The sequence below is a fragment of the Macrobrachium nipponense genome, chromosome 21 (genome assembly GCF_015104395.2).
Source record: "Macrobrachium nipponense isolate FS-2020 chromosome 21, ASM1510439v2, whole genome shotgun sequence".
NCBI classification, from domain to species: Eukaryota; Metazoa; Arthropoda; class Malacostraca; order Decapoda; family Palaemonidae; genus Macrobrachium; species Macrobrachium nipponense.
The window spans coordinates 69,860,401-69,883,638 of NC_087212.1; the positions used below are offsets into that span (position 1 = coordinate 69,860,401).

The 23,238-nt window shown below is 41.6% G+C and overlaps 1 protein-coding gene across 1 annotated transcript in view; it reads right to left on the minus strand.

Annotated features, from left to right (window-relative positions):
• LOC135197522 (uncharacterized) overlaps window positions 1-23,238 on the minus strand; it is a 45,990-nt gene that overhangs the window by 17,208 nt on the left and 5,544 nt on the right. Inside the window, 8 exon segments of the mRNA XM_064224584.1 lie at window positions 1,657-1,933; window positions 1,935-1,952; window positions 4,449-4,607; window positions 7,459-7,591; window positions 8,005-8,234; window positions 10,405-10,594; window positions 17,517-17,659; window positions 20,624-20,818. Coding sequence (XP_064080654.1) covers window positions 1,657-1,933; window positions 1,935-1,952; window positions 4,449-4,607; window positions 7,459-7,591; window positions 8,005-8,234; window positions 10,405-10,594; window positions 17,517-17,659; window positions 20,624-20,818 — 1,345 coding nt within the window.

The window sequence follows — 23,238 nt, forward strand, 5'->3', positions numbered from 1 at the left end:
CAAAAATCCCAAACAACAATTTAATCATCAAGAAAACTATCAAGTCCCAATATTTGTGAACAGTAAAATGAGAAACTGAAATTATGGAACTGTCACAACAACCTTGAACAAAATATTGCAAAAGCACAGCACACTGAAAAAATATAACTGGCTTAGCATCACCAGTGAAGAACAAATGGAACGCAGGCACAAAGCGGATGAAAAGTACTTGAAATATTCTAGTTTGTGAAACAACTGACCAAATGTGAAACAATCAAGTGGAACACACACAAAAAACAAAAAAAAACTATCAGTTCTTTCTGAGGACAAGAAAATTATAGCTATTAAAAAGGTATGTAAATGACTCAAGAATGTCACACTGCAAGAATAATGCAACGATGTAATAAAAAAAAAAAAAAAATTTAAAAAATGGAAATGGCAGGCAATCCAAAATGTTGTGAGCTAGGAAGAACTGTTTTCCACAGGAGACTAGAAAGGCCAGGTGCAAATGAATCATCCTACTGGGATCAAGGTGAGGTTCTTTTCTTCTAGACTTTGAACACTTGGGGTCTTAATGCAGATGGATGAAGGGTCTCAAATATGAGTAATTGGGTTGTTATGAAACAATTCAAATTTTACACATAACCCTAAACATTATAAAGAAAAAAATAATTGATTATAAGTATAAACAAATTTCCTAATATTCTTGAAAGGTTATTAAAGTTTTAAACATTTTACCTTGCTTTCTCTTAGAAAATATGCTTAGTAGATTATTCATAGGCTGGAACACTTTTTCAATAGCCTTCAAGAAATGAGAAAGTAGTATATCTTAGTTTTACCAGACCACTGAGCTGATTAACAGCTCTCCTAGGACTGGCTCGAAGGATTAGATATTTTTTACATGACTAGGAACCAATTGGTTTCGTAGCAATGGGACTTACAGCTTATTGTGGGATCCGAACCACATTAAATTGAAAAATGAATTTCTATCACCAGAAATAAATTCCTCTGATTCTGCGTTGGCCGAGAGGAGAATTGAACTTCGGACCAGACCACCAGATTGGTAGGCAAGCACAAAAACCACCCATCCAACGAGGAACTCATGAGAACTCATGAAATGAGAAATCCTGACACATTACCATAATTCCACATTAGAAACAACCATCAAAATTCCAACTACCACATCTTTGGCATGGTCTGAGTAATAACAAATTCATTTTTTTTTTTTTTAGTACAGAACAACATACCATGAAAGCAATTCATTATTATTAGGAAGACCTCCCTCTCATGTATGTCATGACTCACTAATAAAACCTAGAAAGGAACATATGAAAATAAACATAGCACATTTCCTCAATAATACTGAAAAATAAAAATGCAGCCATGAAACTATCACCCAGAGATATGAGTTCTTAAAATTAATAGGAATTGAATGAAAATGACTATGTAAAGTGATTACTTCCCCTCCTAATGGGTAGCCTATCAGGTGGCTTAAGAAGTAATTAGCACAAGTTATCCAGTTCCTCTTATATATGTTTGTAATCAATAATTATGTCATGTACACTAAAGGTTTGTACATTATGTAGTATATATCATCCAACCCCTTTGCACATGAAGTGGTTATATGGCTATAATTAACCTTTTTATTTACAAAATTTTTTAAAGGAAAGCACTTACAAGATGGACCCTGAGGAAATTCTAAATGAAGACCGGCCGATGACTTTTCTTGAGAATTTCGTTTTTGAAGTAAATGGCGATTTGGCTTCTCTGAAGCAATGTGTTGTGGAAGAAAAACTGAGGGTATACTCATGGAAGATGTTGAACCTCCCCCTGTTCTTGGTGGGACATCTGGTGATTGCTCTAGTAAATTAATTTCTGGAGTTGGTAATGGATTATGATCAGCCTCTTCCCCAAGATCAACACCATCTTCTGGATACTCATCTGGCGGCCATTTTTTTTACCTCTAGCATATTCTGTGGAATAATGAGAAATAGCTGCACAGGTATGCTGACTCTTCTTTCTTCTACATACATATAGTCTCATTAAAATTCTGCAAATTACATTACAAACTGGTTTGTGAGGGTGAAAATTCAATTTGATATAGCACAAATTTAATTTACCTGAAAATCCATTACTCCAATGGAAAATGGTTGAGGTAATTTTAATAGCTTCTGTAAAAAAAAATTACTCAATCAAGACTGCAATGATGTTTAAGGAATTCTGAAGTCTTTTTGACTCAATTACAAACTAACAAGTTTGGATATGAAACAACAAAAGAATTTTGCATCAAAATGCCCTTGTGATTAATTATATCAATAACAGTCAATAATGTAATAGGAAGATTATTGGATATATTATCACTATCACCATACAAATACAATCAACACCTAAAATCATCTTTGATTTCTTTACTCTAAACCAGAGGACTGCTGTTGAAATCTGAGGTTTCGAGCATCTACTTATACAAAAGATAGTAAGTAGATGAGTTACCTCATACTAAATAGGAAGACTCCATTCATCTGCATCTCCTGTTGCACTTATTTCTTTAAATTTCTGCTAACTGACTTTTTTAAGGCATTGTAATCTTTGTGCTAGAGTGTTATTGTTGGGTGGCAATAATGAAACTGAGTGGTTACTATAATGCAAATCATTCAGTGTTTGCCATCTAAAATCTACCCAGCAATATGAGCCCCCTAAGGAGAGGTTAAGTCACAACAAGTTTCAGTTGTGTAGAAATGTGTAAGCTCACCTGTATCTACGAATCCAATATCTTCATTTGTATCAGTGACCCTATGAAATACCTTTTAATAGTCCAAACATCCATCACAAAGGATGTGTCTGAGTTTCTTCTGGTTTACACAACATATTTGTAGTTAGAAATTTTTTACATTGGTTGGGTTTTCCGAAACTCATACACAGCACTGAAGAGCTCTCCACAGCACAGGAAGCAAATCTCCTTCCTTTTAAGTCTTAGACTGCTGTAACAGTCTTCTAGTAGTATAATCTGAATTATTATTATTACTGTTTGTTTGTATGGTGTTTTTACGTTGCATGGAACCAGTGGTTATTCAGCAACGGGAACAACGGTTTTACATGACTTCCGGACCACGTCGAGAGTTAACTTCTATCACCAGAAATACACATCTCTCACACCTCAATGGAATGCCCGATAATCACTGACCACGCCAATAAGGCGCTTTTATTATTCAGAAGATGAACCCTTTTCATAAGGAACAAGCCCAAAGGGCCACTGGCTTGAAATTCAAGCTTCCTACCAGAACATACTCTATGGAGTAAATGTTGGTATTTATGCTGGTTCTGAAGGGCTGGCACTACCTCTATAATGCAATAAACACAAAATCAATACAACAGAATTGGATGCAAGTTTCTTAATTCAAAAGTGTTAATAACAAAATAAGCTAATCTACAAAAACTGAAAAATTATCAGTAATGTCACCAAGTGCTGAAACAGGAATCACTCTTCAGCAAAATAATTGTCATAAATAATAAAAATAAAAATAACACATTCTAACTTTGCGTATGTAAAATGGCATAAAAATTGCAGTTTTTGGATTATTATAAAAAATATACAAAACAGGAAAAGACTAACTATTTAAATAAACTTACTGGCAAAAGAAGCAAGCATAACGCAAGACTATGGAAAAATGTGAATAAGCCTGCAAGGCATCCATAAGAAGTAATAAAAGCTAAGCTGCTATTAAATCTTTTGCACATAAGCATGATTATAGAAGAAAATATATACATACATACATCTACACAAATAAAAGAGGATAAAATACTTCCCAACAGTCAAAAAAGGAAAACAGACGACTGTTCAAATAGTAAACTCTGAACTTACATATATACATGCTGAAAAGTAATGCACTGGTGTTCAGGTCACAAGGTAAGCACAGGACAAAACTGGGTGAATATGGGATAACTGCAACTGCCAAATGATCAGCCAGCAATTAAAAACAATACAAAATTATACCCCAGGAATAAAAAATCATTCAAAATGTTTATGATGAATATTTTAGCAATATTTTCTGAGGACCAAGATTGCAGATGCTGTTCACACACAGCAGATACTAGTTATCACCAATTCTGGCTCTCAAGTTGAAAGTAAGTTTTTTTTTTCTGGGGCATTTCCTGGGGCATTTCCGGAGATGACTGCAATTGCATATAAGAATTAACATAAAGTAATAGGTGTTTATGAAACAAACACCTACTGTCTAGTATCATCTCCAATTAAAAAAAAAATGGTAAATGGATCCTTTACATTAAACATTAATGGAAGTGGAAAGATCAAACAATAAGTATACGGAATTATCTTACAGCAGGCCTACAAATAAACAATAAAAGTTCCTGAAACACTAACTATGATTATGTGAAAACTTGATGGGTGATCACAAACAAGTTATTTTGCAAACATGTTGAAACTTAAAAAAACATAGGGTTCAGAAACTCACTCTTATGTCTCTTTTAGTGTCAGACTGTGCATCAGTGTTTTCCTCTTCTTCGTCTGCTGGCTTTGGTGAATTTCTTAATCTAGCTGGAGAAGATTTTCTGCGTTTTGGTGGAGGTGAAGGGGAGTCGTGTGTCCTAAACCTTGCCTGTACAGTCTGCATCTAAATGGAAAAATATCTTGCAACATTTTCCAGGATATATAAATGTTAAGTATCCTTAACCTAAGCAGAGAATAAGCATGGTACAACTTTTGGCAACCACTGTCCTTGACATTCCTTGTGGCTAAAAATGGACAAGTAAAAACTGCGACCCTTAAGGTGCTATAAAAAAAAACAAAAAAAAAAAAAAAAAAAAATCATTTGAACTCAAGGTCTACCATCTGGCACATACATCACACAGCATCTACTTACACAAATTCAAGTACACACCCGTTTATTCTGCACTTCTTTGTAGCTACTTCCATTATTGTAATAAACACCAAAGGACTCTGCAGCCTGCCATATGAGTTGAGTATTTAGATTTTGTAGTCTGATTAAACTACTTAATAATAATAACCATTATCTTCAGGTTACTTGTCCTGTAGTTGTCCCATTGTGAACTGTGCCTCTATTACACAGAACTTCAGGCATGAAGCCAAAATGGGAATTCTTAATTCATAAATTATATAAAATAGCAACACTGCCTAGACAAACCACCTGTAAAAAATATGTTATTGTTAGTATACAATAAGGTTTTGTACATACTTACCTGGCAGATATATACTTAGCTTTACGTCTCTGACGTCACGACAGAATTCAAAACTCGCGGCACACGCGACAGGTAGGTCAGGTGATCTACCTTACCCGCCGCTGGGTGGCGGCTGTAAGAACCAATCTCCCTTTCCAGCCAGAATTTTTCCTTCCACCTGTCTCCTGAGGGGAGGCTGGGCGGGCCATCAATCGTATATATCTGCCAGGTAAGTATGTACAAAACCTTATTGTATACTAACAATAACATTTTTGTACATGAACTTTCCTGTCAGATATATACTTAGCTGATTGACACCCTTGGTGGAGGGAAAGAGACAGCAATATAAATATGGAAAAAAGGGGAAAACAACACTAGTTGTAGGATGTAAAATACAACCTTGGTTCTTACCTGTTTTAGGCAGAAGACTTCGTAGTTACTGTCTATGAGTCTGCGTTGCCTGAAGAGCTTCAGCGAGGGCGTGACCTACAGCTGACAGACTCTTTGGGTCTATCAAAGGGATTTGGTTATCCGCTTACTTGATAGAATTCGAGCAGGATCTGTCAACGGGGATTCGCCCACTTATATGACAGAACCTAACCACTATCATTGCAAGGAGCTCAAACATAAACCGATCACCTAACCAATCTAATCATTGTTAGACCTACGAAATCAAAGACATGCCTACCCGCATGTTCTTTCCAACAACCAAAAACTTACAACCTAACAAGGGGGAAAAAATATACTACAAAGGATATGTCTCAGCTCCCTGCCCCAGCACCGAATCCGCCGATACGTACAGGCCTAACGCGAAGCACTTTTCATACGTAATTTTGACGTCTCTCAGATAGTGGTTTGCGAAGACTGAGTTGCAAAGCCAGAATGTTGCCTTCATAATATTACTCAAGTGATATGTTTTTGTTGAAAGTCAATGACATGGCAATAGCTCTTACCTCATGAGCTTTGACCTTAAGAACTTTGAATTACTTTCATCACATATCGCATGTGCTTCTTTCACCAGGCTTCTGATAAGAAAGAAAGCGCATTCTTCGAAAGAGTCCTCCTTGGATCTCTTACAGAGCACCAAAGGTTGACATCATTGCCCTTAAGTTTTTTCTTTCTCTGTAGATAAAACTTTAAACTTCGTACTGGGCAAAGTGACCTCTCTGCTTCCTCGTCTACTAATGCAGACAAGCCTTGGACTGCAAAGCTCCTAGGCCAAGGATTTGAGGGGTTCTCGTTCTTAGCCAAGAACGAAGGTAGGAATGAAACAGATAGCTGCATCTCCTCTGAATCTGTAAGTTTACTTGTGAACGAAGGTTCTGAGTGGGAGGTGAGACCTCCGGACTCACCAGTGGTAGCTTACACACTCCCCCTGAAACCCCCCCAAGAGGCGGCGCGAGCGCTAAACCACGCCCCCTTGGGCGGTGCTATCAGAGACGAGCGGGTTGACTCGGCAAAAGTAGTCACATTTTTGAAGTTGTTAAAGCACAAAAAACTAACACAGAAGTGGTGAGCTTACCTTAGGCTGTTCAAGTTATGAAGAAATTACTGTGAAGGTGCAAATTTGTTGAACACAAAGGTCTTTTTACTAGTAAGGTCAATCTTCTTGTGCGGTTTCGGTTGAAATAAATAATGAAAGATTGCAGTTAGTTTGTTTTCTCTGGAATAATAGTGATTGTATGTATGTATTCTTGTATATATAACCTACTCTGTTGGATTATGAAGTTTGTTAGAATATCCTCTCCTAGTTACATGGTCTCCTCAGCTCCCGGGTGAAGGGTTGGAGGGTGACCCAGACCTTGAGTCCGGAAGGTCTCACCTCCCACTCCAGAACCTTCGTTCACAAGTAAACTTACAGTTCTGGAGAGGGAGGCTTCAACCTTCCGGACTCACCAGTGGTAGCTAGGCCGATGCTTCAGGGGCTTGAAGATGAAGTCCAGCGACCACAGCATCGAAAGCACCTCCCTGTAAGCCGAGGAGAGCATAGTAAGAGCTGAAGACAGAGTCGCTTCTCCAATTCATTCTGGACATGATTTCTTGTAAAGATATACCATTGTATAGCAGTCTTGATGAAGCTTGACCCCTTATAGAGTGGAAATTAGTTGACTGTTTAGTTGCATTTGGGTCGGCTCTGAAAATGCACTCCCGTAAAAAGTTGTCTCATTTTTTGTAAAGACATTATCTTGAAGTGTTCATCTAGCCATATGTGGTCTTTCTCCTGTCTATGTTTCTTTCCCTACAGACTTTGTTTGTGTATTCCAAATAGAAGTTCAATTGTCTGACTGGACATATTTTTGGTCTGTTAGGAAGCTTTCTAAAGCTGATCTCTATTGGTGTGTAGTTGTTCTTTTGGTTTTGTTTTTGGCCATGAAGGAAGGGTGGTTCCGTAGGACAATGTGTTCTGGGTGAAGTGCTCCTGGAAATGCAGAGATTGTTAAATTGATTTGCTCTTAAAGGGCAAGCTAAGGCTACTACTAGAATAAGGTTTTTCTGTGTCAGTAGTAAGGTAGAGTTATCTCTTGTGGTGTTGAGAAACGAAATTACTTTGTCTAGATCCCAGCCAGGGAACTGGTGAGTGTTGCTCGGCTTCCTTCTATTCACCCCCGATATCATTGCTTTGACATATTTGTCTTCTGCAAGACAGTAACCTGGGAAATATCCTGACAATATAGGACCTAAAGCTGCTCTGTAGCTCTTCAGGTATTGTAAGCCAGTCCCTTGTCTATAAGGTGATTGAAAAATAAAATAATTGCTAACAGGGGGAATTTGTTGTCGCTTCCATACTCCTTATGAATGAAACTTTTAAAAATGTTATACAGGTTTTCATACTTGTGCATGGAGCTGTCCCTCAAGCTGATAGCAATTTTGGTGCAAACCTCAGGAGGAAAGACATTTGGGAGCTGGTCCTTTAAATTTTGAAGGCGATCAAAGTTGATTGGAGCTTTGCTGAGGGTGAGATACAGTCCTTGAGAACTATCTGGTAGTCTTCTATCTTCACAGTATATAGTTTGTGCTGCTTCGAAACTGACCTCACTAATGGAATCCATGGTTCTTGGCCCCTGCGATATGGTACAGAAAAGCATGTTATTATTGCATTCTTTATAGATTTTAAAAGCTACTTTGTGTAGTAAGAATCCTGGTGGAAAGGCATAGAGAGGTGTTGGTCCCTTCCAGCTAATCGTAAGTGCATTATTGCTGATGGCTTTTTGGTTTGGAAGAGATGAACAAAACTTTTTGCACTTAGTATTGAAGCCATTTGAGAACAGATCTATTTCCGGGTTTGAAATTGAAGTCGGTGCAGATTAAGGAGAAATAGACTGTCACTGAGGCAAGTTTCTGTGTGGATTGAACCCAGGTCTCTGGAAAGTGAGTCTGCAATGGTGTTACTTACTCCCCTGATCCATCTGGAATTTATCTGTATGTTATGATCCTTCATGTTACTTAGTATTTTCCTGACAAGTTCATGAGCTACCTTGTTTCTGATACTACCCTGCTTCCTTAGCCAACAATTTGTAACCTTTGAATCTACATGAATTAAGACTACTTTGTTGTATAACCTTGTAGTGAAGTGTTCCATAGAATAGAAGCACGCTAATAACTCTCTTACATTAATGTGAAGGGAGGATTCTTCATGTGTCCAAGTTCCATTTATTGAGAGTATTTTACCCGCTTATTACTAATGCTCCTCCCCAACCCTGGTTGGAAGCATCTGTGAAAAGTTCTGCATCTATTTGTGGTTTTGGAATGTTAACCTCTCTGTACATTTGTCTCAGTTCCCATGGCTTTAGGTATTTTTTGAAGGTGTGGAATGATTTTGTACCCTGAATTAAAATAACTGTGGTATCTGTGGAGATATTTAAGATGGAATCTTCCCCAGCTTGTATAGGAAGCACTGAAATTTAGGAGGGCTCCAATTAACATCTGATAGGAGTGAAGGTCAGATTTAACAGAGTTGGAGAAAGCTTTGGCCAATTTGATACACTTCTCTATGTTTTCTGAATATTTCATAGTTTTCTTAATCATATTGTAACGCACTCCTAAAAATTCAATTCTTTGAGCCGGTTCAATTGTAGATTTTTTTAAAAGAGATATTCCATCCTAAGTCTGACAATATCCTAATGACTACCTGAATGTGATTTTTACATTTTAAATAATCTTTTGCTAATATGAGAATGTCATCAAGATAGTTGAATATTAAGATGTTGTATGTAGTTCTAATATACTTGATCACCGTGTACATTATCTTTGAAAATATATAAGTGGATCTTTCGTTTAGTCCAAAGGGTACCACAGTCCATTTGAACTTCCTTTTACCTAGCTTGAAGGTTAGAAAATTTCTGGCTACTTGTATGTAATGGAATGTGCCAATAAGCATCTTTTAAATCTAGTTTGCAGGCCCAAGAGAGTTTAGATGTAGATAGGGAAATATTGTATTGGCCTTAAGCATGGTAAAGGAAGGTTTTCTAATCATGGTGTTAAGCACCTTCATATCAAAGATTAGTCTTACTGTTCCATCTGGTTTTAATTTATAAAATATGTGGTTGGAAAAGTAAAAGGAAGTTCTGGGGATCTGCTCTATGACTCCTAGTTTTAGCAGTCTGTCACATTCTCTTTCCAATATTTTTCCGCTTGTTAGTTGAATAAAATCTATCTTACCTACCCTTTTTACTGATTTCTCTGGGCTTTTAGTTTATTATTAAATGGAATTCTCACCCCATTACATTGATAATTCTACAAGCAAAAGAGGCATTAGGAAGCTTTCTCCAACTATCAATGTTCATTAGTAATGACTTACCTATCCTACTCGCTGGGGGGCTCTGGGAGTAGTTATTCATTGGGTTTTGAGTCCAAAGGCAAGGTCTCTTTGCTTCCTATCCTTATTTATAGCATTAGGCCCAATGTCATGGTGGTCTGGTGCAGAGCAAAGCTCATTATTAACTGGTGCGGAGCAAAGCTCATTATTAATTGGTGCGGAGCAAAGCTCATTATTAACTGGTGCGGAGCAAAGCTCATTATCAACTGGTGCCGAGTGAACCTCGTTATCAACTGGTGCCGAGAAAAACTCATGTTCTGGTGCTGAGCAAACATCTTGGTCTGGCGCTGAGTGAAGCTTATTGTGCTCTGGTGCATAAAAAACTAGTGCTGAAAAAACCTCTCTTTGACCTGGTGTGGAGCAAGGCTCAATTTCTAGGATAGAGAATGATTTATTTTTATTTCCTTTCTACTTACAAAGAATTTATCAATGTTATCACTATGGCCTTCACTGAAAGTTAATGCTACTAGTGAGTTATTCAATTGAATTTTCCCTTCTCTATGAAAAGATGGTTCAGCTTTGAAATTGGTGGAAATATATGAAGGAATGGGTTTATGGAAGGTAAGAAGGTTGAAATCTTCATAATCACTTTCATCTTCATTAATACTAAAAGGAAAAGAGGTCTAAATTTGCACTTTCAGGTAATTCAGGTGATCGTCTCGAGCGTTTAGTAGGAGGGGGAGCCTCATTCTTCTTAGCAGGTGAACCACTTCTGCCGAGTTGAATGTTTTTATATCAGTGATTTATTTACCAACCTTTAATTAAAGTGTTTATTCAACAGGTATCGTAAATATGGACAGCAGCGGACCTAGAAGGCTGAAGTCAAGCAAAGGGGTTCACGACTCAAATAGCCCTCTTAGGTTAATTCAGGGCCTTATTAAGTGACTATGTAAGGTATGTATCTGTTATTATTAACATAATCTAGACCTGCTTCCTATGTAACCCTTTGCAGATCGCCCCCCAGGGCCTAGGCTAGCATCGATAGGTTTAAAATGAGAAACGTGAACTCGAACAGCCTAACTTACCTGTGGCCTAGCCTACTACCTATTAAGCTACGTGGTTTTGATGTGTCAAGCAAGCAATTTGTATTGTATACCTAGTTATAAGCTTGTTATATATAAATTGGAGCATTTAGTTGGTTTTCTACCATTATTTCATGTAGTAATCATGCACATGCTTTGCTTACGCTACTTACGCAGTTACGCTACGTTCGGAACTGGCTGCTCCAACCATTCAAAACAATAACAAACTTACGTATGTGGGCCGCCATTTGCATTTGTGACGTCATAAGTCTAACTCCGCTGCTTTCCATATGCCGGTTTCGTTGTAAACAGAATTTAAAACCTTACCCTTTCTGAATAATTTTCATGAGAGTTTGATTCTGTTGGAGTAACATATTCACGATATCAGAATTTGAAGGCATTTCACTTCCTGCAGTCGATTGTGGACTTTTTTTGTTACGGTCTACATTCTTCTCCTCTTCGCTGGAGTCGTCACTCAGCCGATGAACATCCACGTAGGAAAGAATTTGCCTCTTCATATTTTAGCAGTGGGCAGAGCGGGAGGGAAAAGAGAACCTTCTATGCCGAAGTCAACTTCAAAATTGTGACTACTTTTGCCGAGTCAACCCGCTCGTCTCTGATAGCACCGCCCAAGGGGGCGTGGTTTAGCGCTCGCGCCGCCTCTTGGGGGGGGTTTCAGGGGGAGTGTGTAAGCTACCACTGGTGAGTCCGGAAGGTTGAAGCCTCCCTCTCCAGAACCCACATTTCCTTCTAATGCATGAGTTCACTAACCCTCTTTGCGGAAGCCAATGCCATGAGAAACAGTGTCTTCCTCGTGAGGTCTCTAAACGAGGCAGACTGAGGCGGTTCGAACTTAGGGGACCTCCGGAAACGTAGCACTACATCCAGATTCCAACTCGGAATCCCTGGAGAAACCTTTTGGATGTTTCAAAAGATCTTATTAGATCATGAAGGTCCTTGTCTTCTGAAATGTTTTAAGTTTCTGTGCCTAAACACTGCAGACAGCATGCTACGATAACCTTTAATGGTTGATACCGCCAGTCCACTTTTCTCCCTAAGGAAAAGTAAGAAGTCTGCTATATGGGTTACAGAGGTACTGGAAGAGGAAAAGTGATGGTTCCTACACCATCGTCGAAAGACGTCCCACTTCGATTGGTAGACTCTAAGGGTAGAAGGCCTTCTTGCTGCTGCGATAGCCGTTACAACTCTTGCAGAAAAACCCTCTCGTTCTGACCAACTTTGACAGTCTGAAGCCAGTCAGATCTAGAGCGGGGAGGTTTTTGTGATACCTGTCGAAGTGGGGTTGTCTGAGCAGATCGATCCTCTGTGGTAATGTTTCTCGGAAGATCTACTAACCATTCAGTACCTCTGTGAACCATACTTGTGCGGGCCAGAACGGGGCTACCAGCGTCATCCTTGCTGCCTCCGATTCTGCAAATTCTTGAGTCTCTCTCCCAGTATCTTGAATGGAGGAAAAGCATACATGTCTAGACCCTTCCAATCTAGGAGAAAAGCGTCTATCGACACTGCCCTCGGGTACCGATATCGGAGAGCAGTAGTTGGCTATCCTCCGCATTCTTGGCTGTGGCGAAGAGGTCTATATGAGGCCTGCCCCAAAGCTTCCACAGGTCCTGGCAAACATCCTCGTGAAGAGTCCACTCTGCAGGCAGGACTTGATCTTTCCTGCTTAGGAGGTCTAGTCTGACGTTCTTTTCTCCCTGTACGAACCTGGTAAGGAGACAAATCTTCCTTTCCTCTGCCCACAGCAGAAGTTCTTTTGCTGCCTCGTACAGGGAGAAAGAGTGAGTCCCCCCCTGCTTCCTGATGTATGCCAGGGCCGTGGTGTTGTCCGAGTTGATCTGCACTGCTGAAGCTAGGACGTGGGGCTCGAAAGCTTTCAAAGCTAGCCAAACAGCCATCAGCTCCTTCTTGTTGATGTGCCAGGTCACCTGTTCTTTCTTCCAGGTGCCTGACACTTCTCTTGAAGCTTAGCCGAGCGTTGCTCCCCAACCTGTTTCCGAGGCGTCGGAATACAACACTTGGTTGGGGTTCGGAATGTGAAGGGACATCCCTTCTGCAAACCTGAGAGGGTTGGCCCACCAAGAGAGGTCCTTCTTGATTTCTCTTGAGATCTCGAAGGAGAACTCTAGGTTTTGCGAACGACACCTCCAGTTTCGATGTAGAAAGAACTGGAGAGGTCTGAGGTCCAACCTTCCTAGAGAAAGGAATTGCTCCAACGAGGAGAGTGTCCCCAACAAACTCATCCACTCCCTCGCTGTGCATACGTCTTCTCTAGGAAGGCTTTGACTTTCTCTGACCCTCGGGCTATCCTCCTGGAGACGGAAAAGCCCGAAAATCCAGAGAAGCCATCCGAATCCCCAGATAGATACGATCTTGACTGGGGATCAACTGAGACTTTTGAAAGTTCACCAAAAGTCCCAGAGAACTTGCCATGAAAAGGGTCTTTTGTAGGTCCTCCAAACATCTTTTCTGTGACTTGGCTCTGATTAGCCGTCCGTCCAAGTAAAGGGACACCCTGACTCCCTCCAAGTAGCCATCTTGCTACATTTTTCATTAGGCCTGTGAAGACCTGAGGGGCTGTTGAAAGGCCGAAACACAAGGCCCTGAACTGGAATATCCTTCCTCCCATCATGAACCTGAGGTATTTCCTTGAAGAAGGATGGATAGGCACATGGAAGTAAGCGTCCTGAAGATCTAGGGACACCATCCAATCCCCTGGACGAAGGGCCACCAACACTGAGGATGTCGTCTCCATGGCGAACTTCCTCTTTTCTACAAAGAAATTCAGGGCGCTTACATCCAGAACCGGTCTCCATCCTCCTGAGGCTTTTGGAACTAGAAAAAGGCGGTTGTAAAAGCCCGCTGAGCATGGGTCGCTCACTAGCTCTATAGCCTCTTTCTCGAACATTTGTTCCACTGCCTGTGTTAAAGCGAGGCTCATGATGGGATCCCTGTACCTGGCCACCAAACTCCCTCGGAGTCGTCGTCAACGGTGGTCTTTCCGTAAAGGGAATCAGGTATCCTTTCCGGATAATCGAGAGGGACCAGTTTGTCCGCCTCTCTTTGCCCATGCTTCCGAGAATCTTAGAAGCCTGGCACCTACTGATGTTTGGAGGACTACTTCCCTACTTCTTAGCTCTGGAAGAGCGTGAGAAGGATCTACCTCTCTTGAATGGTCTATTTCCTCTAGAGGTAGAGGCTCTAGAAGGAGGGCCCCCTCGAAAGGGCTCCTGTCTAGCTGGAGTCTCCTTCTTCGTCTTCGTCTGGAAGGAGGTCCTAGGCTTCCGTGTCGACTGAGCGAGCATGTCCTGAGTCGCCTTCGCAGAGATAGATCCTGAGATGTCCTGGATTATCTTCTTCGGGAAGAGAAGAGGCGAGAGCTGCGAATACAGAAGCGAGGCTCTTTGGGCATGCGAGACGGACTTTGTCAGAAAAGAGCAGAAGACTGATCTCTTCTTAAGGACCCCTGCTCCAAACAGGGAGGCTACTTCGCTCGATCCATCTCTAACTGCTTTATCAATGCACGTTAGAACACTGTTGAGATCTTCTGGCGAAATAGAATCCGGGTTCTGAGTCTTTTTAGCCAAGACCCCCAAAGACCAGTCAAGGAAGTTGAAGACTTCCAAGACTCTGAACATTCCCTTCAACAGGTGGTCAAGCTCGTTCATAGCCCAGGTAGTCTTAGCAGACAAAAGAGCCGAGCGTCGTGCTGCATCCACCAGTGAAGAGAAGTCCGCTTCCTGCAGATGACGGAAGACCCAGGCCTAGGGGTTCTCCAGACTCGTACCAAAAACTAGTCTTGCCCGTAAGCTTGGAAGGTGGGAAAGAAAACACAGTCTTCCCTTTTCTCCTCCTTAGAAAGCAGCCAATCACCAAAACCTCTCAAAGCCTTCTTCATTGAGATGGTTGGCTTCATCCTCACACAAGAGGAAACTTTCGTCTTCTTAGAAGTCGAGAATAAAGAGAGAGGAGACGGAGGAGCGACGGGAGTAAGGGAGTCTCCAAACTCTTGAAGAAGGAGATCTGTAAGGATCTTATAGGACGAAACTGAAGAGTCCTTCAGTAAATCCTCTTCTGAAGGTTCCACTTCATCCACTGAAGAACCCTCTGCTTCTTTACGAGAGCAGTTAGACTTCTCTAAAAGAAGTGCGTCTGTCTAGGGACTAGGGAGTGTCTGGCAGCAGTCTGGCGCCTATCAGGGGAAGCCAAAGCTTCTGGAGAGCTCCTCTCGAATGAGTCCTTCCTACTCTGATGAGTGCGTCCTCTTTGATCCTTAAGACTACTCCTAGAATCCCGGGAGTCCAAAGGGGAGCGCCTGCTAGGAGAGGAGAGCCTACTATGTTCAAGGCGCTTAACAGGATCCATGCGCCTGTCCAAAGGAGAGCGGCTGCCAGGCGAACTGCGCCTACAATGAGGCGAAAGCCTACTAGGCTCTTGGCGCCTACTTACAGGCGAGCGAAGCCCTGGAGAAGATCGCCTACTAGGAGACCGGCGTCTACCATGCTCCACAAACTTAGATCTAGACTCGTGGGTCTCTTCAAAAGGTAGTCTCCCAGAAGAGACATATCTTTCAGGCTCTACACGCCTGTCCCGAACAGAGCGGCTAATAGGAGAGCCGCGCCTATCAGGAGAAAAGCGCCTATCTTCCGCACCGCGCTTGGGAGCGGGAGAGCGTCTACTTGGGGAGTAGCGCCTACCAGGCTCAAGGCGCCTAACAAAAGGAGAGATCCTGTCTCTTGACGAATCCATGAAAGAGGAGGCTCTCTTATCCGGAGATTGAAGGATCTTCGGAAAGGAGCGAGAAGAACCACAAGCCTGTACGCTTGTCTTTAGACGAGCGCCTACTAGGCGCTAGATCCCTTTCTACTGGAGAAAAGAAGTCACCAGGAGAAAGCTTCTTGGGCGATTGTCGCCTGGAAGACGACAAGCGTCTGCGAGGGAAGAGCGCCTCCTTCCATCCGCTGATACGGAGAGAGAGCCGACTCTGACTGAGAAGGTATCACAGGCGAAGGAATCCTAGACTTCTTGACGGGGAGAGAGACGTCTTTCTTACGACGCGTTCCTCCAGCCAAGGAGCCCGCCAGCGCCAAAATCTGAGCTTGCAGCCCCGCAAGAATCCGAGCTGGAGATCTTGCAAAATCCTCCACAGGTGAAGAGGCTCGAAGCCTACTATGAGGCGAGAACTCCTGCTCCCTCCTGGGTTTTCTTGATATCCACTTCCGGTTCTTCTGGAAAAACTTCCGGGCTGGAAGGTAAAGGCGCAAGGAGCCTTCCAGGGTCTCTTCAGCGGTCGCGAAGAATCCGAGGCGCCATCCTATTCTAGGCGAAGGTGAGGAAGAAGAAGAGAAGCATTGGCGCAATACCTCCTCTTCTCGCGCGAACAAGGGCAGCCTGGGTACGAACATCAGGATCTACCGAGGGGACGCCTGATCGGTGGGAGTTCTCCCTAACCTTCCTGCGGCTGTTGACTTTCCTCCTCCACTGGGACTGGGAGTCTGGAAGAGGTCTAGGCCTGGAAGCATTAAGGAGCCGATCAGACGCACCCTCCACTGCACTGGGGTTCACTGCACAATTCACCTTCACTACTCTACCTTGCAACGAACGAATCTTCTTTTCCATGCTAAGGATCGTGGCTCTCATGGTTGCCACTTCTGTAGTCATATCTTTAGGTTCGATGCAGGGCGCAGGAGCTGAAACTGGAGAAGGTTCTAATGGCTACAACAGGGATTGGTCTAACTTCTACCTCCCCGCTAAATACGAGGACTTACTAGAACTTCTAGACGAAGCCTTTCTCACCCTGTCTTTCTCCAACTTCCTCAAGTAGGAAGAAAGAGCCTTCCATTCACCCTCATCAAACTTCTCACACTCATTACACGGGTTAACAAAAGAACATTCTTTCCCTCTACATTTAAAGCAAACTGTGTGAGGATCTACCGTAGCTTTCGGTAGCCTCACCTTGCATTCATCCATAGAGCACACCCTAAACATAGAAGATTTCTTAACCTCTACATCAGACATCTTGAAATCAAAGAAAAAATCCAAATCAATATCCAAAAAACAATCCACAAGTGCGTATGCCAAGCCAACAAGATCAGGTACTTCACCGAAAGTCAGTCCAAATAAATCCACGGCAACGAGAATCGAATAAAGCTGTCAGGAGGTAACAACCACAGGTGTAGTCGTCACCGGCGACAGAAAAAATTCTGACTGGAAAGGGAGATTGGTTCTTACAGCCGCCACCCAGCGGCGGTTAAGGTAGATCACCTGACCTACCTGTCCGCGTGTGCCGCGAATTTTGAATTCTGTCGTGACGTCAGAGACGTAAAGCTAAGTATATATCTGACAGGAAAGTTCATGTACAAAAACTATAACTGCATTCTTTTGAACGTACATGGATGCATACAAAATCTAAAATGATATCCCTCTAAACATCAACTTCAATGAAGTGTACACTATCTCTAAATACTATTATCCTCAAAATATACTTACAGGCGAATGTTGAAACAACAGGTGATGATACTGAACTTGTTTTTATTTTAATAGCTGTGCAAGGTACAGAAAGTGTGCCGGTAAAGAACCTGACACTGATACCATTTTCAGATGCCAGTAAATTTGTTGGGTAAGAGTCCTGCAATAATCAAGAACTCCATTACCACATCTTCAAAATATCGTTAGCTAGCACTTATTTCTAAGGTGTATGCCATGAAACATATGGCATGCAATATCATTCTCAAAAGAAAAAAAAGCATACTGAAGGCAAGAACTCAAAATATTTTGTTATAATAAGTTTGATGGAAAACTGTAAAGGGGCAAAATTCAATAAGTTCGAATAGTTGGCATCTTTTACACAATAGCCCATATAGTAAGTCCACACACACTCCAACAAACACTCTACAGAAGATTCTTTTTGCTTTTCAGTGCCACCCAAGTGAGTACATATCTAAGATTCAAACTCTGATGACAGACTGTGTCAATTTTTTGTGTTCCTTGAAGCAGCTCATATAAAGAGACATTTGGATCAAAACCACTTCTAGTAAACTAATAGTTTTTAAAATTCTGTTTCATTGCACCCATTACCTGACATTAGTCTGAGTAGCTATTTAAGAGGGCCTGTGGGACCCTATGAACCCAAAAGTTTTCCGAACTACAAAGGATTATGTATCAGGACTAAGACCTTGTTATTAAGGATGTGATGCATTTTCTATGCTGGTCAAACAAGGATGCAATGCTTACCACCCATCAAGGCATTGTGGCTACTACACAAGAATACTGCCCATGAGGAAAGGATATGGATTATGAGGATGAGACACAAAGGATATGGATTATGAGGATAGACACAACCGAAATCTGATATACACCCATCTGGCATCGTCTGGGGACTGTTAAAACCCATCCTGACACTAATACAAGCCCTAAAGGATAAATATCATGAGATTTGTGATTCAAGTTCATAAATAAAAAAAAATAGACAAATGTTGAAGGAAACCTCCAAGAAGCAATGTTTGAGACAACTTAAATCCATTTTTTTCCCTAATGATTACAATGCTATGCTAAGCCTAAAAGGATAACCCTTGAAGTCAACCCCACAACTAGAGTGAAACAGCTATATGTATTCTGCACCCAAAAAATCATCAGATTCCGTATCTTACAAGAGGCTTGGAGGGATTAGTGTCTGTTCCGCCATCAACACCAAGTTATCTGTATCTGACAGTTTCCAAGAGGCTCCTTTTGTGTAACCTACACACCTTCCACTATTAGGATAAACTATGTAAGGATTCTCAGGGCTCAATGGTCTGTTTGATTATTAATAGATCAAGCATCATTTCAAATTATTCCAATGCACTGTCAGTCTTTTTCTAGTTTCCATCATGGTAGAGTAATATCACTTGCTTAACAAGGCTTTACAGTACCCTTTGGTTTTGTAATGCCTATCTAATTGCCTGCCTTGTTACCATGTCAAATATCTTCTCAAGCTCCACAATTATGTGATATATCTCTTCCTCTTCATGTGGTACTTTTTCCATAATTACCCCCTTACAAAGACTACTATTTTTGTTAATTTCTCTAACAAGGAGACCATTTCTCAGTCTTTTCTCAAGTGTTTCTTAATATTTCATATATTCATGGTAACTCATCAATAACTAGCTCTCCCGATGTTTTCCTTATGGTGATATTTATTCCTCTAAGTCCTTGGGTATTTCAATTATTCATTTTCTTAAGGACCTACTTAACCTTGTAAGATGTTACTTCTCTGTTGATCTTTCCATCATGCCAATGGACACCTGTTCACATTTATTTCTCTGTTGATCCTTCCATCATGCCAATGGACACCAGTTCACATTTATTTTCTTCCATCCAGAAGACTCACAATATTGCTTCAGTCATTCTACCTTCTTTCTTTTTTTTTCTTTTTTCAATTTCATAATTTTCATTTATATACTTCCCCATTCATAGCTCTTCCATCTTTCTCAAGCCATTTTGCTATGCTAAATATTTTCTTTTTATTCTTTTTTTGCTGTGGATTCATTTTCCCTCCCTTCAGCTTAATCCATGAAGTGGTCAATTGTACACTGGTCATTCCAAGACTCTGGATGACCCTGGATGCTCCTTGCTGGCCACTAGCCACATTCTTTGCTCTTCCCTCCTGTATTTAGCCTCCCTTTATACATCTCTACCTTTGTCAAAGCTTGAAGTCTTCTCTTTTCTCTTCAGTTGTTCTTTGCACATCATTCAACCACATCCCATGTGTCCCTTCCCCAGTCTTGCTTTCCTCAACTACCTTTGTACAGCTTCATTTCATTACTTCTCACCTCCTCTATTCCCTAATGTCACATTGCATTTTTCTTTGTATGCCTTTTTCAGCAGTTTCTATTGAACACTTCTTGATAAGTGAGAAGTTTCAGCAAGGGTAAGATACTTATCTGAGTAAAGTGGATGAAATGTGCACAACCAAGCACCATGGCATAATGAAAAGACTAAATGAAAAAAATAAGATACATAATTGGAAGCTAGACAAGATGCTGATTGCTTACTGGAAATGCATAGAATGATTCAACTACCACCACTGCCAACAAAAGGATACCTTGCTAGGTGAAGGGTTTTCTTTTCTGCATCTTATCTAGAACATGTACAAGGAGCTGCTGACTGCAGGACTAGCAAATGTAAACTAATCTGGTTGCTTTAAAGTACCAGTATTTTTCTGATCCATATTGAAAATATGTGGGAGATGGGAGTTTGCAATTCCTTAAATGTCACTAATCATACATTACTGACTTAACTCATTAAAGTATCCACCACTTTTAAACCGTGTCAGCATTTGTAGGGGTATACACTCCATTTGTAGTGACTAACCTATGGTACTCTAGATATCATAGGCAGATACTGAAAAAAAATTGATATTTGCAGAGTGGATAGGAACTTAACCTCACTGATAAAAATGGTCCACTTCACAACATGAATGTTCTAGTATATAGCTGTAGAAGCAATTCTACATTATAAAGTGTTTTTGGAAAATGTTTCTCAATTGGGTGCATTATTATTATGATTATTATTATTAATATTATTATTTTTTTTAAAGAAAGGTAATTAATACCTTATCCATATGTGTCCAAGCTGTTTGTGCATCTGTCAATCCACGTACTTGGAGAACTTCAGCAAGCTTCATAAATGTGTGGAGGCGTGTCTGTGACACATTTACTTGGCCTTCGTACATGAATGCTAACACAGCTTCTAAATCTTCAATAGGCACTTCACGGAGAATAATGACTGGGTGCTGACAAGGATTATTCTGTAAAAGCAAAGTTCTATATACTATAGGTATACAGTAATTAAATTCATGATACTATATGAGAAGTGTTTATAGAAATAAATGAGAGAGAGAGAATTTCCTGGTATTTACATTAAAGTAGTATTCAATAAACTACAAAATGTATAATTAGCTTCATATACTCTGTGAGAAGAGTGCTTCAGTAAATGCATGTGTGAGAGAGTGAGGAAGTTCAAGAAAATATGACAATTTGTCCAAAATTGCATTTTTCCTAACTATACAAACCTGAGGTCCTTTTACAATAGGAAGGTACTAGCGGCAGCTGGATAGGTCGTAAGCTTTCGAACAAGGGGTTCGGTAGTTAACTGCTTGTCCGACAGGCGCGCGCAGCGCGCGACTGGGAGGTAAACAAATCACTTTTGCTTTTGGCCCAAGCAAAAACTGCAGAGTGAGGGGTGGCATGAGTGGGACTATGTGTAAAAGGACCTCAGGTTTGTATAGTTAGGAAAAATGCAATTTTGGACAAATTGTCATTTGTTCCGACACGGCATACAAACCTTTCGGTCCTTTTACAATAGGAAGACTCAACTTCTTGGTGGGAGGAATCTGAGTCTTTGTGAACAGACTGGTGTTCGCCCAACCTTGGAATGCCTCCTGGTCGTAAGAGCGAGGGAGGGATCCAACAAGCCTCTGTCCGATTGATCGGGGTGTGCACCGCAGGATCAATGGTCAGACCTCTGGACCGAACCAGTACTAAAGAGAGAGGCAAGCGTATCTCTTCGTACCAGCAAACAAGAACAAGTTCCTATTTGCAAGAGGCAACATAAAGTTATGGTTTGTCTCTTGTTGGCATCCACTTCCCCCCCCCATTGTAGGAGGAAGTGGTGGATATTCGCTCCCATCCCTAGTGAAAGGGATAGGATGGGGCTCTGTCGAGTAGCTCACCGGCATCTCGTCCTTATCCAGCAAGGTATGAACCGTTATCCCTCCCTCGACGGGCACAGGTAGAGGGGGTAAAAAAAAAGGGGGAGAAAAAGATATGAAGAGAAGCCAGTCACTCTCTCATTCACATATCTATTCTTACAGTCACACCAGGACTCGATGCTGTTCAGCCTGCTAGGGTCTGGGTTAGCTACAACGTGTTGAGCAGCCACCACGGGTCCCAAGGAAAACGATCCAAGGACCTGTGGGCAATATCCAAAAGGTAGAAGGAGGTGCCAGTGGTCTGGTTTTGTTTACCAAGGACCCCTGCCTTCAGTTACCATGCGCCACGGAGAAGTTCTTGTGTAACTCGAGGGAGTGGTACTTCTAGGTCATCTTGGTGCTGACGAAGAGTCTTCAACACTCAGCCTGGGATGTCGAGTTTCTTCAGAAAGCGCGGTCGCTGCGCTTTACAAAGGACAAAGCAGCATCTCCTTCGCATCGAAGGCGGTGAAGTCCATTAGGGAGGGGATTGTGAAGGACTCTAACCGGTCGTCAGGAACCGAAGGGTTCAGAGTCTTCGCTACGAATTCGGTACGAAATCGAGCGTCACGAATCCCCATCCCTGGATGCTTGACTTCGCAGGAAAAGTCATGGCAATTCACCTCAGAGGAAAAGAAGGGAATGGTCGTATGACCTATCCCTCTTCTCGACTTCGGTGATGTCCTGTACCCATACTGGTCTATCCGTCTGCAGCGAAGTTGTTGTTCTCGGTAGTGGATAGGACACCGACACTCAATGGTGGGTGTCGATGGTATGGGTACTGTGACAAGCCGTTAGGACGAAGAAAAGACTGTTATGGAACAACCGAACTAAGTCCACAGCGAAGTTCGTAAACAGACTTGGGCGCTCTGACAGCTGCGACTGACTGCGTTCGGTAGGAGGCAAGTGCCAAGCACCGAGCAAGTCACGTGACCTTCGCCTTTAAAAGGGTTATGCCAAGAGATTAAACAAATAATTTGTTCGTCACCGATGCCAGAAGGCAAGGTGATGACTCTCTTAAGGCATGTGCCCAACAGGCGAAAGTCAATTGCCTTCTAGAGACCGATGGGTCCCTGATGGCAAGATATCTCATAGTATAGTTGATTCTTTCTCGGCTAAGGAGAAACAACACTATGTGTCGTTGAAGACGAAGGTGTACAGAAAATGCAACCTACGTCTTCACAGCTGAACCGAGAGAAGGATTCTCAAGATTCTGAACCTGTGCTACTAACACTGAGAACGCTAACCGCTATTCATTGCTGTCCGGTGAGGATCGTAGTTGCAATAAAAGCGGAGCGCTTTTCAGTAATGAAGACAGGGAAACATATTACTAGCCTGAAGAACTGCTTCTCATGGGCTGAACATTTGGAAGTAGAGCTGTCAGGTCGGAGAGTAGGCGATGTCTTCTGACATATCTGTTAATTTCGGGGCGAGCAATGAATAATTGCACACCTACGAATACGAGATATTTTGAAGAC